This window comes from Micromys minutus (assembly GCF_963924665.1).
Source record: "Micromys minutus genome assembly, chromosome: 8".
Lineage (NCBI taxonomy): Eukaryota > Metazoa > Chordata > Mammalia > Rodentia > Muridae > Micromys > Micromys minutus.
The window spans coordinates 47,215,196-47,231,741 of record NC_137977.1 but is presented as its reverse complement, the minus strand read 5'-3'; the positions used below and the strand labels follow the sequence as shown (position 1 = coordinate 47,231,741).

The 16,546-nt window shown below is 46.6% G+C and overlaps 1 protein-coding gene across 1 annotated transcript in view; it reads left to right on the top strand.

The window, feature by feature from the left end:
* ABLIM3 (actin binding LIM protein family member 3) overlaps positions 1–13,491 on the top strand; it is a 110,913-nt gene extending 97,422 nt beyond the window's left edge. Inside the window, exons 14-20 of the mRNA XM_080920439.1 lie at positions 980–1,127; positions 3,692–3,721; positions 4,225–4,283; positions 6,062–6,122; positions 6,886–6,893; positions 7,386–7,466; positions 11,561–13,491. Of these exons, the coding sequence (XP_080776565.1) occupies positions 980–1,127; positions 3,692–3,721; positions 4,225–4,283; positions 6,062–6,122; positions 6,886–6,893; positions 7,386–7,466; positions 11,561–11,674 (501 nt within the window). The 3' untranslated portion in view covers positions 11,675–13,491. The remainder of the gene's footprint in view (positions 1–979; positions 1,128–3,691; positions 3,722–4,224; positions 4,284–6,061; positions 6,123–6,885; positions 6,894–7,385; positions 7,467–11,560) is intronic.
* The last annotated feature ends 3,055 nt before the right edge of the window (positions 13,492–16,546 follow it).

The following is a 16,546-nucleotide window of genomic DNA, read 5'->3' as shown; positions in this document are numbered from 1 at the left end:
GAAACCAAATTCAAATTCATCCTAGAAGAAATGTGTAGTACCTAACTGAAGAGTCTGATAGCAAGAATAGCTTCAGTTATGACTACGCTCTGGCTGCTCAAAAAAAAGTACTCCTGGAAAGATCAAAGATCTCTCTTAATCTGTGGTCTGTACTGGCTTCATGTTCAGAATGGTTTGCGAATGTAAGAAACAGATACCAGCATCCTTCACTGCTAGTGGGAACGCAGAGTGGCCTAGCCACTGTAGAAAATAGCCTATTTCCATAGATAGATGATATAGATAGATAGATAGATAGATAGATAGATAGATAGATGATAGATAGATAGATAGATAGATAGATAGATAGATAGATAGATGATAGATAGATAGATAGATGATAGATAGATAGATAGATAGATAGATAGATAGATAGATAGATAGATAGATGATAGATAGGTAGATGATAGATAGATAGATGATATAGATAGATAGATGATAGATAGATGATAGATAGATAGATAGATAGATAGATAGATAGATAGATAGATGATGAACAGATAGATAGATGATAGGAAATAGAGAGAGCGCCTAAGTGTCTGAGGATCTTCATAGCCCTGGAGTTGGGGAGAATTCCTAAAACAAATGCCCTGTAGCTACTGAGCTATAACTGGATTTTAGAATTGCTAGTTTTTAGATTGTATGACTTCGTTTCAAGTAAAACAGGGAGATGTGTGCACATCATTGAACCAGTGACTATAGGCAGGACAATATGATCTGGTCACTTGTTAGACCTTTTCGGGGGCACCCACGTTCAGAGCTTCACCCAGCCCTCAGGGCTACTTGGGAAACAGAGATAGACTCACAGAGGAAAACATGACTGTTGCAAGGAGGAAGAGTTTGGGAAGGGTCAGCAGAGCCTCCTGTCAGGCCCAGTGACTCAGTCATGCCCGATCCCACCCCATTGCCTCCTCCCGACTTCATGCCCCTCACCCCGCCACAGCTCCAGAGTGGAATTGGCCGGCTGATTCTGAAGGAAGAGATGAAGGCCCGATCAAGCTCCTATGCGGATCCTTGGACCCCTCCACGGAGCTCCACCAGCAGTCGGGAGGCCCTGCATACCACTGGCTATGAGATGTCCTTCAATGGCTGTAAGCACTTCTCTGTTCTGGCTCTCTTGGTTACTTGCTTTATGCCAGCCCCACTGTGAGGCACAGAAGCCCAAGATCACACTGATTCATAGAAACTGATGTCTCTCCATTGGGCCTCTTGCTGTAATTGTGTTGGAACATAGCTGGCACCCAGATTCATCTTGGGAACTAATGAAGAGATCAGAAAAGGCTGGCCCTGAAGGTAACCCCAGGCCCTCTCACCTTCCTGACTCTCTGGTCATCCTTCTGGGCCTCTCCTGGGTGTGGACCACAGACTAGGGCACCACATGGATCTATGTTCTACTAAGTAGTCACACCACCTCTTGGGAGAAGTCTGGAGCCATGGCCTCTAAGATTTCATTATATATAAAATGCTGCCATCTGAATGGCATCTTAAAAATATAGGGCTTCTTTTCTGATGTGCTGAGCTTCCCATCACTTAGAAGTAAACAAGTAGAGATGTTGTTTCAAGCACCCCAACTTGAAACCCTCACAGAGCTCCTTACTGTTCCTAAAAAGACATACCTGTTCCATCAGTCTCCTTCTCTCACCCCTATGGAGGTCCTGCTAAGAAGTTGTATCTCCAGTCACTGCTTTCTGGGCTGTGCTCCAGGCCTTGGCAGACATCACTATTGGTCCTTACAATCTACAAGGTGTAGAAAAGTTATCATCACTCACTTCACAGATGAAAGAAGTAACATTAGGTCACTTGTCCATGGCCAGAAAGCCAGTAAGTGACTAAGGTAGGGTCAGACCTTAGTTGGAGAAACCTAAGGCTATGATCTTGCCTTTCTTCCCCTTGCTAACCCTTGATTTTGGTGAGACTGAAGATGGGGAGGGATGGTAATAAAGCCAGTGTTATATATGGGTTAGGAACTGTGCTAAATAACTTTCTTTAAGATTTAGCGCAGCCGGGCTAGAGAGATGGCTCAGTGGTTAAGAGCACTGACTGCTCTTCCAGAGGTCCTGATTTTAAATAGCAGCAACTACATGGTGGCTCACAACCACCTAAATGGGATCTGATGCCCTCTTCTGGTGTGTCTGAAGACAGCTATGGTGTACTTATATATAATTAATAAATAAGTAAATAAAATTATTAACTATTTTTAAAAAAGATTTATAAAAAGACTTATCACACTCATACACACACACACACACACACACACACACACACAGGCAGATGCTCATGAAGAGCAGAGACATTGGATCCCCGAATTATAGTCACTTGTGAGGACACCAATGTAGATGCTGGGACCTGAACTTGGGTCCTCTCCAATATTAGTACTGGCTCTTTACCACTGAGCCATCTCTCCCACCACTGTGCTAAGTATCGTACTGTGTTATGTCACGCTGTCTTAGCTATGGCTATTATTGCTGTGATGAAACACCATGGCCAAAAGCAAGTTGGGGAGGAAAGGGTTTATTTCGCTTATATCTCCACATTATAGTCCATCACTGAAGGAAGTCAGGACTGGTACTCAAGTGGGGAAGAAACTTAGAGGCAAGAGCTGATGTAGAGGCATGGAGGAGTGCTGCTTAATGGCTTGCTCTTTGTAACTTTCTTATAGACCTAGGACCACCAACCCAGGGACGAAACCACTCACAGTGAGCTGGACCCTCTTCTATCAATCTCTAATAAGAAAATGCCTTACAGCAGTGATTCTCAGCTTTCCTAACACTTCAACCTTTAATACAGTTTCTCATGTTATGGTTTTTGTTGATACTTTATAACTGTAACTTTGCACCTGTTATGAATCACGATATAAGTATCTGATGTGCAGGATAGCTGATATGTGACCCCTGTGAAGGGGCCGCTCTACTTCCCCAAAGGGGTGTCAACCCACAGGCTGAGATACACTGCCCTGTAGGTACACTGTAGATACACTGCCTATGGCCTATTCTTATGGAAGCATTTTCTCAATTGAGGTGCCCTCCTCTCAGATGACTCTAGCTTGTGTCAAGCTGACATAAGCTAGGCAGCACATGTATGTGTATTCTTCACCGTATCCCTACCACAGAGACACTGTCACTCCTATTTCACAAATGATAAAACTGAAGGGTGATCAAGCAATGTGTCTGACCTTAGAATATACTAAGGACAGAGAGGCTGGAGAACCGATGAGACCATTTCCCTGTCTGACTTGGAGCGCGGTTTCTCCATCTCTGGCTCTGGGTCTCTTCGGGGCACCAAGACTGTGCCAATTACAACTGTTGACTATGGATGTGACTTAGTGGAAAGGAAAGTGCGCAGCCTGAGTGAGTGCCCAATATGTAAATTCACATATAAAGTCATACATACTTACACATGTATCCCAGCTACATCCCAGATATCCCAGAGCATGTGTTTCCTACCAGGTACTAAGAATGGGGAGGGACTCAGAGGGATGGTGATATTTAGATTCGACAGTAAGAAACTCACCTAATTGGAAATGACACTGATCAAGGCACTTCCTTCCCATCAGTCAAAGTCTTTGAGCGTGAAGCCATGTTTCTTTGTAAGTGATAAATGTTTCCACCAGGCTGGTTAGACCCATGAACGCTGATCTGAATTTTCTCTCTTGCAGCCCCTCGTTCACACTACCTGGCTGACAGTGGTATGTTCTGCCTGCCCAACCACAATCCCCTGTGTCTTGTAAGGACAGAGCCAAAGCAATGGCAGCTCCCTGTGGCTCTGTTGACAGAATCCTAGCATAAGTTAGCCCCACCCATCTGACAGTTTATCCTCTGTCAGACTGTGGGTCTCTGCTTGGGGTTCTCCAAAAGAGAAGGAAAGGTGTGTAACCTGAGACCCTGCCTGCCTGGCTCTGAGCTTAACCCTAATCCCAAGGCCTGTGGCCAAAATACAAGCATCTATCCTAAGAGGATAGATGCATATAAGTCAATGCCAGAGTATGTAAGTAGGTGGTGCTTCTGGTGGGCCTAGAATTTTGTTGGAGCAGAGTTACCCAAGACAGTCTGGAAATTTTGGTTTACAGAGCTTGGTATCCCCTGGATCCCACCCTGCCTCCCACTAGGTTGAGGGTAATATTGGGCAGATGGCCCCGGAGAGAGTCACGTTGGCTCAGGAATCCTGACAGTTGTTCTGCCTCTTTTTCAGATCCCCTCATCTCCAAATCTGCCTCACTGCCTGCCTACAGGAGAAATGGGCTGCACAGGGTAAGGGGCTGGGCTGAGAGCCTCTCGCCTAGGTGCTATCTGTCGAACCCTAGGGACAACTTGGGTAGGACTGAAGAGGAGCCTTAGAGTGGAGTTGGTGTTGATGAAAGTGGAATAATCCCCCCTCCCCTTTGGGTCATCCAGTAGAAAGAAGCCTAATGAGTGGCAATGCCAGAATTTGAACCTTCTACACCCCACCCCCGAGCAGCTCATAAAACCTCCATGTAATCAGTGAGCTAGTTCGGTGGCTGGAAAGGGAGGAGAAATGTTGCTGTGAACCTGAATGAGTGATGGGGACATGAACAGTGAGACAAGTATCGTTTTCAGCACCTACTGAGCACTAGGCACTGCTCCGGGTTCTGAGGAACCTACAGTGAATGAAGTCACTTTTTCCTGTGACATTCACAGTCCTTGTGAGAAGATGGACAGTAAGAAAATGGAACAGTCGGGTGGCCAGAAGTATCAAGATGGAAAGTAGCCAAGGGGGTAGAAAGATGATGAGACAGGAGTAAAGTTAAATGAAGGCCTGACAGCAGTAGGAGGCTCAGCGTCTGAAGACCTGCCGAGAAGCGCATGTTAACGTCTCTGTTCCAGAGAGAGCCATAGTCCCAAGTCACATGGCCAGAATGGAAAGAGTGAGGTCATGAAGCCAGATGGTAGTGCCGATAGAAGCCGCATACTCCAGGGAGGAACTTCAGAGGGTGCTCGTAGATGTGCCCTGTGAACCCAACTGGGATTTTTAGTGGATCCTTCTGTCTCTTGTGCAGAGTATGTCCAGCAAGTGGGCCAGGAGAGGAAGCCATGGCTCTACTAAGAGACCATCTTAGAATGGGATACACAAGGTGGCAGAGCTCTACTGGAGAGATTGTTTGGTACTTATGGCCCTGGCCTGTGGAGAAGCCTGTCTGCAGTGCACTCCCACACACATCACTCGTTCATCACACATCATTTATTCAGCACACATCATTCATTCAGCACATTTAGAGAAAGCCTGATTCGCTGCCAGGTTCTGTTCTGAGTGCTTAGAACCTGTAAATGACCAAAAAAAAAAAAAAAAAATCCCTGTTCAGGGCACGGAGAGATGGCTCAATGGTTAAGAACACTGGCTGCTCTTGCAAAGAACCTGGGTTTGGTTCCCAGTGCCTACTCTGTGGCTTACTACTGTCTATAACTGCAGTTCCAGAGGATTCAAGGACCCCTTCTAGCTTTCACAGCCAAAGGTACACACACACACACACACACACACACACACACACACGGTGCACATACATACATATAGACCAAACACATATTTTTAATATTCTGTCTCTTCAGAGTTTACTTTTTTTTTTTTTTTTTTTTTTTTTTTTTTTTTGGTTGTGAGCCTAGCCTTTAATAGCTGAGCCATTTCTCCAGCCCGAGTTTAGATTCTTGTAGGAGAAAACAAAGTATTAATATCAATAATGGGAAATAAATCCAGTTATATATGAAGTTGGGAGACAGTGTTGTGAGAAAAGGAAAGAGTTGAGCTGGTTAAAGGAAGGGGTGACTTACGGTTGCCATTAGGGCTCTTTGTCAGGGGGAGCATTCCACTGAATAAGTGGATCTGTACTGGTTGTCTACTGAGTCCTGGGACTACATTGCAAGAAGAACACAGTGAGTTGCATTTCCCTAAGCTGATACTGATGCTACAGAAAGAGCCCCCTGCCTTGGCCCTGCTCCACTATCTGGAGGTAGGCAAGTGCTTCTGGGAAGCAGAGATGAGCTTCTCATGCCAGCCTGGCTCTGTTTCTCTGCAGACACCCAGCGCAGACCTCTTCCACTACGACAGCATGAATGCAGTCAACTGGGGCATGCGAGGTGAGCGGTGTTGGCTAGAGCTGCAGGGTCAGGCCCTCCTGAGACTTCCCAGAGACTCCGGATGGAGTGCTCATAACTGTTGCTTGACCTGGAAACCTTGCTGCTGGTTCTGTAGCAGGGGATGGAAGGTGGGGGTGGGGTAGGGATGAACTCTCTCCAAACCCCCGAGTTCCCACTTCCACTTTCTCTTTTCCCTACCCTTCCCACATCCTCTCTCATCCTGGACCTTGGGTGTTTTCCAGGCCATCTGCCCAACCCAGGCCCTCAGAGCATCTGAAAGTGCTGATTACCCTGTACTGCAGAGCTAGAGCTTCCAGTCAGACAGGGTAGAGGGAGACAATCAGAGCCAACTCTACATTGCCCCCAGAAAAATTCTCCATGAGATCCCTGATCTCTGCCAGGAAAGATCTTATGCCAGGCTCCAACGGCTGCTCAGAGCAGACCCTGGTTTAGGGGACTGTGTCACAGCCTCCAAGGACCCCTAGATGATGAATATCATTTTCCCGGGCTCCACTGTCTCAATTCTTTGTCTTCCTACTATACATAGCTCAAAAGCTACTTTCCTCATAAGGCCATTTCAGCAACAGCCAACCCCACCTCCTTCTCAAGCCACCTTCCACAGGGAACTCAGGAAGACAGGGATTCTCATAGCTTAGAGCAGTCACTGTGTGGAAGACTCTGAGACACTGAGACAGAGACCAGTGTAATGACTTACAGCCCAGAGGTGGGTTCTAGTTGGTGCATGTCTCTTTTCTCTTTGCAGAGTACAAGGTAAAGAACACATAGACCCCGGGGCTCTCCAGGATTCGGGGAAGCGCTACCTTGGGGAGCAGCAAGAGGATGGCACCACCATCTATGCAGGGACGAAGCATAGATGAAAGACCTTTCAGGACTAACATGGTCTCTCCTTGGCCCATTGTCCCTGAGTCCTCCCTAGGTCTCCTCTAACCCTTTTCCTGTCCCTAAGAATCCTGGGTCATCACAAGTACCAATTGGGCAGCTTAACACTCACCAACTATTAGACACTTACATTCCGAAGGCCTTGGGGCCACATTAATGTCAAATGCCACTCCCAAGCTTATCTTTAGCGATATTAGTGCACTCTGGGGACCATGCCAACCTAAGGAGGGCAGATACAGTCCTTCCTCCTGACTAAATATCTGGCCTTTGTGGATAGAAGAAGGACCCCAGGCACAAACTGCTGCTAAAAAAGACAAACTCACCCCTCCTCAACCAAGCTAGATGTGCCCCTTTTCTCCTTAGATTTACCCATATGAGCTGCTGCTTGTGACCACAAGAGGAAGGAACCGACTGCCAAAGGATGTGGACCGGACTCGCCTAGAGGTATGTACAAACATGTTTAGCTTTCTGACATTGCAACGTAACCTTGTCTTCTATAAAGTTTACACTCAAGAACCTCTTTTTTTAAAAAGATTCTCTCCAGATTTTTTTTTAAGATTTACCTATTTACATGTGAGTACACTGTAGTTGTCTTCAGACACTTCAGAAGAGAGCATCCTATTACAGACGGTTGTGAACCACCATGTAGTTGCTGGGGATTGAACCCAGGGCCTCTGGAAGAACAGTCAGTGCTCTTAACCACTGAGCCATCTCTCTCCAGTCCCTCTCCAATGTTTCAAGTTTACAATTTTGTATTAGGCCGAGCGAATCACATATATTGGGTTGTATGAATGGTTGCACTCACAGCCATTTCAGGGCACACATTGAATGTCCCTGGAACTATACAATCATGAGGAAGACCTTCGGCATCGAAGAAATCCCATAGTTGCCAGAGTTGACTCAGCCCGGGACAGAATGCATAAACTGAGTACCTGTTGAAGCTTGATGCAAAATCACACTTGAGCTAAGCTTCCACAGCCCGACTGCTGTGCTATTCTGAGCTGCTCCCTCTTCAGCCTAGTTGGTGTCTCTCACCTGGGGCTGATGTTCTACATGCAGAACAGTAACTAGGTTTGGTCCCTGAATACTCAAGGATATACTAAAGTAGGGTTGGGGTCACGGGATGGGTATGAGGTATGAGGCAGATGGCTCTGCTTAGAGGGCAAAAGCATAAATTAAACAAGTCCCAAGTTACAAATCTCCATTCTGCTTCTGCTGTCACTAGGTAGGTGCTTCAGCCAAGTGATAATCCACTGAAGCTGGTCCCTGTTGAGTATGTCCCACCAGGGCTTCCCTCAAGCATCCAAGAGAAGTAGATGAGGATTACATCAAGCCCTGAGCAGAGTTCGGCAGAGAGCTAAGGTTAAGTACTAGCTAGACATTAGTATGGAGCTATTCAAAGAATGTCACTAAGTCCTGCTTGGTTGACACAGACTTGCAGGAAGAAGTAGATGGGGGTTAGACAGACACGGGAGAAGCATCTATGAGCCATTGAAACAGTATAGATGGAAGTTCAGAGGGGCCCTGTTCATGGCACTGGGTAGTATTTTAATTAGCATAGCGTACTCACCCCAGGCTATATCTGATCCAGAACATGTGTTGTCCTTCCCATGACGTGTCCTTCGTGCTTTTAACCTTCCTCAAATGCCCTTTCCATCCTGTGACTGTTTTGCTTCTTAGGGCCCTGCTCCAGAGATCAGTTTCTAAATCTTTATCAAGTCCTTTCCTAGGATGGTTCACATGCCTGGTCCTCCAGCCTCCCCTTGCCTGCATTCAAGAGCGGTTGACCTCTCTCTCTCTCTCTCTCTCTCTCTCTCTCTCTCTCTCTCTCTCTCTCTCTCTCTCTCTCTCTCTCTCCCCGTCTCTCTCTCTCTCTCTCTCTCTCTCTCTCTCTCTCTCTCTCTCTCTCTCTCTCTCCGTCTCTCTCTCTCTCTCTCTCTCTCTCTCTCTCTCTCCCCACCGTCTCTCTCTCTCTCTCTCTCTCTCTCTCTCTCTCTCTCTCTCTCTCCTGTTTATATCACTTCCTCTGCCTGATTTTTCTGTGGGAAAGATTCTCTGTCCTGCTTTCACAGATCCCACTTAGGAGAGATGTCAGAACAGTAGTAGACATGTATGCTGGAAGGGTATGGGAACCATCCTTGCTCTGGTGTCAAGGAACTCACTAGGGGCAGAGGCAGATGGAAGGTTGAAAGTGGGACATGGAGCTCTTGTAAGTGTCCCTAGCCCTATCATGCTGAGTTAGCAGCCCAAGAACCTTGGGTGACTTTTTCCCATCTTCTGAACAAGAAGCTTCAGGTGTCTGTTGGTGCTGAAGAGGACAGCTCCCAGACCTTCCAAAAGATCTTTAAGGCATATAATATCCAGTCCCCAAAGTTCAAGTGCAGTGAGCATCAGAACCACTCAGAGAACTTGAATCAGACATGGCTCTCATCCCAGACCAGATAAATCAATCAGGGGAGGAGCTCAGACCAGATAAATCAACCTGGGAAGAAGCTCAGGCCAATCTATAATCCAGGTTAAATCACCCAGGGGACCAGCTCTACCCCAGCTCTCAGCCCTGTTGTGTCCTTAAGAAGTTCAGAGTACATCCAGCAAATATTTATCACAAGTTTATATTATAGGGCTGCCAAGATAGCTTAGCAGGTAAAACTGCCAGCCACGCAAGCCAGGTAATCTCAGTTCAATCCCCAGAAACCATGTAAAGGGAGAAGGAGAGAATGTAGTTCACAAAGTTGTCCTGCCCTCCACACACGCTCTGTAACATGTACAACACACACCATGCACTTGTGCACAAAACAATAACAGCAAATTGAGTTCTTAATTTAAAAATCCATTATAAATGCTAAGTATTGTTCTGTGTGCTTACCCGTGTCTATGAACAAGATGGAGACCCTGATCTCTTAGAACTTGCATTCTTGTGTAGGAAGACAGATCCTAAATGCCATACTGTGCTTGTAAGTGACAAAGGGGAGGGTAGACGGCCTCAGGAGAGCTGATCATGGGACTGGGAATTAGGAGATGCAAGCTGTGCTTGCAAATAAACTGATGAGAGTGGATCTCACTCACTGTATGACAGCTGAGCAAGTTACCCATGCTTCTGTGAGCACTTTCTGGGCCGAGGGAACAGAGAGCACTGAGACTTTACTGCAGGGGTGAGCTTCCTGTGATAGCAGATGTCAAGGGGTGAGTGTGCCTGGCTTGACGTGAATACAGAAGAGGAGAGAAGGAAGTGACGTCCCAGGAAATGTTGATCAGGTCATCAGTTTGACCGATTCTCAAAAAGTCCACACACACACACACACAATGTATAAGTGCACAAATCAGGCATGTCCAAGCACTCTGTGCCCTAGCTCTTGCCATGCCAAAGAGGTAGGTACTAGGATGGTCCTTTTTTCCAGAAAGAAAAACTGAGGCTTGGAAGGACTGCTCCTTTGCCCAAAGCCATACATCCTTGTCTGCCTAACTAAAGACCATGCTAAAGTGTTAGCTCACCGTGGTAATAAGCCAACAAACTGGCTAATTGCTGTGTGGCTGTGCACACAATTCTCACTGGGTGTTCTTCAATTAGAGATATCAATCGCTCAAGAGTTGAAGAAGCTTGCAGCCAAAAGATAGGCCATATGTTTCCTTTCTAAATAAACTTTATTATAAAAACCACACAGAAACTGATCAGAACAAGTGTGTACCTCTCAAAGAGTTTCTGTACAGTCAGAATAGCCATTCTGAAGCTCCACGCTGGGTTTCATTCGCACTTTAAATGGATTTAATTCTTTTTTTAAACCCGATTTTAAATTACACTTTTAAATATTCTCAGACCTCTAGAAATGCCATATGAATGGTAAAATGAACACCCACCTACCCTTCACCTAAATCTATCAATTCCTAATATTTTGCTATATTTTAAGTGTCATATACTTCTAAGTCTAAAGGCTTTTGACATGAGCCTTCAAGACTGCCAAAAACAGAGAGGAAAAAATAAAAGGCGGGAGAGGAACCTGCTATGAAATACAGAACAGCGTTTGATCATATGACAAACTTGTTTCCATTCAAGAGGGAAAAGAAATGACACTCCATTGGAGGGAAAGACAACAGCAGTGATGTATTTCACTCTTCTGATGCACAGACTGCTAGGTCATTTGTAAAACTATTAAGATGAGGCAATACACCCTGATTCCTTGGGTGTACCTCTTTCCCTCCCAAAGAGGTATTGGGTAGCACTAACCATGTATACACATATACCATGTGCAGCTACATGGAGCACAGATGCATAGTGGTAAGGTCATCCAGGGTGCACACATAGGTAAAGTCAACACCCACCTGAGATGGAGATAAGAGGAGCTTCTACAGCAAGAGTGCCACCCCCAAGAGGTCTCCCGGGAGAAGCTTCATTTACTCTCCATCCACTCTACACATACCTCACAACTTCCTTGGCCAGACCCTGGGCCAGATGCAGGGCATCCAGAGTGCAGGCACAGTAACTGCTGCTGTCCCCACACCACGCATCCTCACGCTGTCTGTGTTCCCTCCCCATCATTCAGCGCCACCTGTCCCAGGAGGAGTTCTACCAAGTCTTCGGCATGACCATCTCAGAGTTCGAGAGGTTAGCCCTCTGGAAGAGGAATGAACTGAAGAAGCAAGCCCGGCTGTTCTAGGCGGAGGCTCTATACATATAGATGCATTTATATAAAGATGTATGTAAATCTCTATCCTGACACACAGTATAATCCTCTTGTATAATGGGACACAACATGCTGCCTGCTTTTCTGTACTGTCAGGCGAGCCCACATCATCGAGGTATTTTTGTGCTCCTTCTCTTTTCTACTTGCTGTGGGATCTGGGCAGGGATCTGAACGGACTCCATCCTTTTACTGGGGATCCATTTTGTACTGAAACATCTGTCCCACCTTGAGTCCCCAAGATCTAACTCTCCTTTCAAAAGGTGCCTGGAGGAGCCTCCACTCCCTGTTTCAGGACCTTTCCCCAGACTCCAGGGCTGATGCTGGCCACGAATGCTTCGCACACTGTGGTCATGGATGGGCCCTCCGTTGGAGGTCCATGGTGATCCACCCAAATCAGTGAGCATCTTTGAGGCCTCGTAAAGAATTCTCTGCACACATCCAAATATGAGCTAAGCACTCCGTGGGGTGATGCAGTTAGATGTGTGGTCCTCAAACCCATTGCTTACATTCGTACAGAGTGAATAGACCCTGGCTCTCCTCAGCTCAGCACCCCTCCTCCTTCCACCCTTGGCCCTAAGCACTCCCTCATGCAAATCTAGAATTCATGGTAGGAAACAGAAAAGGGCACTTCCCTTCCCTCCACCACCTGCAACCGGCTCCTCTCCCCACTTCGGTGGTCCCTGCACCCCCAACCCTTCCCTCTGTCTAGGAGAGGCCATTGTTGCGGCCTGCACTCTTCAGCCTTATTACAATCTATGTGCCTGATGATCTACACACCACAGGGCTAACGTTCCCACCATAGCTCCAGCGAGCATCCAGACACACCACCCTGGGCAGGGAGAATAGGCCACACCCCAAAGAAAAATCTTGGCCTAGGCCACTGGTCCCTAGAGGGCAAGGCATTCATTCATATTAGACCCCACCCACCCATCATCCCCTGGTAGTGCTACCACATTAGCTGGGTCTCACAGGAGAAGCTTTCAGAAGCCTGGCTGTCAAGAGGGTTCCAGAATGAGGCCTTGACCAACACTGCTCACGTTCTGCCCTGTGGCCTCAAGGTCTGAACTCTCCTGCTTTCTGGAACGGGTAAAAACAGAGCCTTCTCTCACCCCCACTACAATTCTGGGTCATTGGTTGGTGGCAGCTCTTCTCTCTTGGAGATGCCTGTGTCGCAGTATCTGGGGGTCCCAGGGGAAAGACGGAGAAGTTTAAAAGGACAATTGTGATGCCCAAGAAGCTGGTGATGTGACGTGGCAAAAGTAGAACTGACTTCAGAAAACCCTTCCTGAGCACCTGCTGAACGCTGAGCACTGAATGGGGGAGGGGGAAGGGCACCGGGCTGACTCATAGAAGGCCCTAGTTTCTGGGGCATGCCTAGTAATAGGAGATCTGGTAAGACGCGTGCCAGACGTAGCGGGCGCAAGGCAGAAAGTGAAGGACAGAGGCCTGAGAAAGTGTGTGTGGCGTTGCTGAAAGTGTGTGCTGCTGGTGCAGACTTCTGGAAGAGATTGCATGTGAGCAGAATTGGGGGGGGATCTGAGGAATCTGCCCATTGGAAGGGTGACAGGGTGGAGGGACTGGAAGGGAAGTTTAATGTACTCTCATTTAAAATGTCACCTCCCTGCAACTTCTCTTTTTGGCCAGTGTCTTTCAACTTTCCTGACCCATTAGAAGTGTCCCCGGCCAGATGCAGTCCTTGAAACTGCCTCGTTGTCACTGGTTAACAACTTGCCAGATTGAAGAGCTTTTGTTAATTGTTGTTGGATATTTTTGTTTCCCATAAAAGCACATCATTTCAATCCAAATCCTTGTCTTCTATTGTTTCTTGGTGGGGGGGTGTGATAAACTGGTATGGGAATGAGCTGACCACGCACAAAGGTAACTAAAGACTAAGACTAGGCTCACTAGAGATGCTAAGACACAAAGGATTAGTTTAGTGGTTCTCAGCCTCCTAATGCTGTGACCCTTTAATACTGCAATTCATGTTGCTCCCCAGCCATAAGAGTATCTTCATTGCTACTTCATAACTTTAATTTTGCTACTGTTTATTAACATTACAAATCATAATGCAAATATCTCAAATGTGGGGTATCTGACATGCGACTCCTGTGAAAGGGTCGTTCAGTGACCTGCCTCCAAAGGGATCACGACCTTGAGAACCACTGCCTTAATTCAACCCCTAGGCCTTACAGAAAAAAAATCCAGGAGTGGTGGTGCACTCTTGCAATCTCAGTACTGGGAAGTGGGGGATACCTGGGGTCCCCATGCTAGCCAGCCTAGCCTAATTGGGAAGCCCTAAGTCCTAGTGAGAAACCCTGTCTCAGAAAACAAGGTAGGCAGATTCTGAGAGACAGCACCCAAGGTTACCCTCTGACCTCCACACATACACACACACACACACACACACACACACACATACACACACACACACACACACACACATATACACACATACACACACACACACACACACACACACACACACACACACAGAGTAGACGTTATCCAGTTTGCTCTCTGCAGAATGCATGGTACTTTGTGATAACAGTGGGTGTTCTGGTCACAAATAAGACCCTACAATCAAAAGTAGTATTAAACACCATCACTGTGCCAAGTTCTATTCAGAGGACTTTAGACATGTCATCTCAATTAGGCTTCTTAGCAACCCAACAGGTACCCATGATTAACACCCCCATCTCACAGATGGAACAACTTTGGAAAAATATTTTTTACTTCCAGTAGGTCCAGGCATCATCTCAGCTAGTTTAAGTAGAAAGACCAGCTTCCCATTCTTAGCAAGTAAGTCTCTTTTTACCTGCAAGTCCAAAGTGCCTTATTAAAAGTGGCTTAAGCAATGAAAGCAGCCAGAAGCCCATGGTGTAAGGTTTCTGAACTCAGCAACTCAGCGATGCCATCTAGACTCAGGTTCTTTGAGCCCCTTCAACTTCATCACCCTCTCTATGCTGGCTTTCATCCTCTGCCAGTGTGTTCCTCTGCCTACAAGAGGCTGCTGTGATCTTAGGCATTGCCTCATGCAACCATATTTAAAGCACAGGAAAGAAACCTCCCTTTGCAAGCCTAGTTTAACAAGGAAAACTTTCCCAGGGACCTGAGTCTGCCTCTGTTCGGGTTGATTGGAACTACGAAGTACTTCCTTGTGCTTATCACAGGAGAGACAAGAACATTTAGGTTTATCATTTTTAGCCACCGCAGTAAGGGGCAGGCCCTACTGTGGGACCTGGAATGGGGGTTCAGGGAGGCAGAGTCACAAAACTGGGAAACAGACTCTGGAGACCAGCATCGAGGTACAGATCTACTGTATTGCGCAGCAGCAAGCGTTTTTGGTTTTCGGTTTTTTTTTTTTTTTTTTTTTTTTTTTTTTTTTTTTTTTTTTTATACAGCCTTTGGACCAATGGGATATTAACAGTAGCCAACAATCCTATGGCACTATGGGGAGGTGCCAGGCTGCCAGCACCTGAGGAGACTTCCGTAAAGATGGGGGAAGCAGCCACCACCCTGTTTCAGGCCATTCTGAGGTGCCACTAGTTTGCTAGGCTCCCCTATTTTGTGCCATATGGTAGGCTAGCAGACATGGGCACTCATACAATTAGGGCAGTGAAACGTCCCTCACCAGATGTCTTCCGGCCCCACCCAGGGGCTGTACATGTTCCTACCGAACAGAAAATCCAAAGAAGAGATAGCAATGACCTATGAGTGAGGGAATGTTGTAGTCTTCACCACACTGGGTCATTCAAGACACCTAGTGCACACTGCCAAGTTCCCTGGGATGGCCTGCAGTAATTTCATTTAACCAGACATTTCATAAACTAGCTCCACATCAACCCCGTTTAAAAAAAATGGAGACTTGCTGTGCTTCATCGATTTTAAGCTGCCCAGTTTGTGATTGCATCTTGACATCTCTGAAAATGAGATGTGGGAGATAGGGAGATGGCTTGGTGGGCAAGGGCCATTGTTGTGCAATCATGAGGACCAGAGCTCAGGCCCTTTCCCCCACATAACAAGCTGAGCATCCCAAGTACATTGCAGATCCAAGAGGCACAAGGTTAGGAGTGGGGCCGGGGTCTCTGGGACTAGCTGGCTTCCAGCCCGGCTGAGAAAACACAAGCTCTGAATCAGAGAGAGACCCTGACTTGAAAGAACAAGCAGAGTGTGATAGAGAGAAACACCTGACATTCTCTTCTAGCTTCCACATGCAAACACAGGTGCACACAACATGTGTTCATGCACTCACACAGAAGCACACGAATGAATGAATGAATAAGTAATTTTGAAAGTGAGACATTACAACTAGCATCTTTCCCGACCTCTTATTCTATAATTCTTTAGTGAGAATAATTCCGGACCAGTGAGACAGTTCAACAGGTGAGGTGCTAATAACCTGAGATCAGAGACTGGGACCCATATGGTGGAAAGAAATAATTGTCTTTCATAAGTTGTGGTCTGTCCTACACACACACACACACACACACACACACACACACACACACACACACACACAATATTTTTAAACAACCAATTTCTTTTTCAAAGAAAAAAAGTAGAGAAGGCTTTTCCTACTTTGCCTCCCCTCCCTTCCAGACAAGTGGCTCAAATGTGCAAAAGATGCCGAGAATGCCGTTGCTCCTGCCTGCATATGCACCCAACAAATGTTTACTTCGTGAGCATCTGCTGTCAAGACAAACAGTACGGAAGATGTGCCTCCCGTGTGCAGGTCTAGAAAAGAAACAAGTACGAAATAAGTAAACAGAGTTAGCACATGGAGACACCTCCTACAGAGACAGCAGACAGCATGCCACAGGAAAGAAACTCCCTTCAAATACCAAG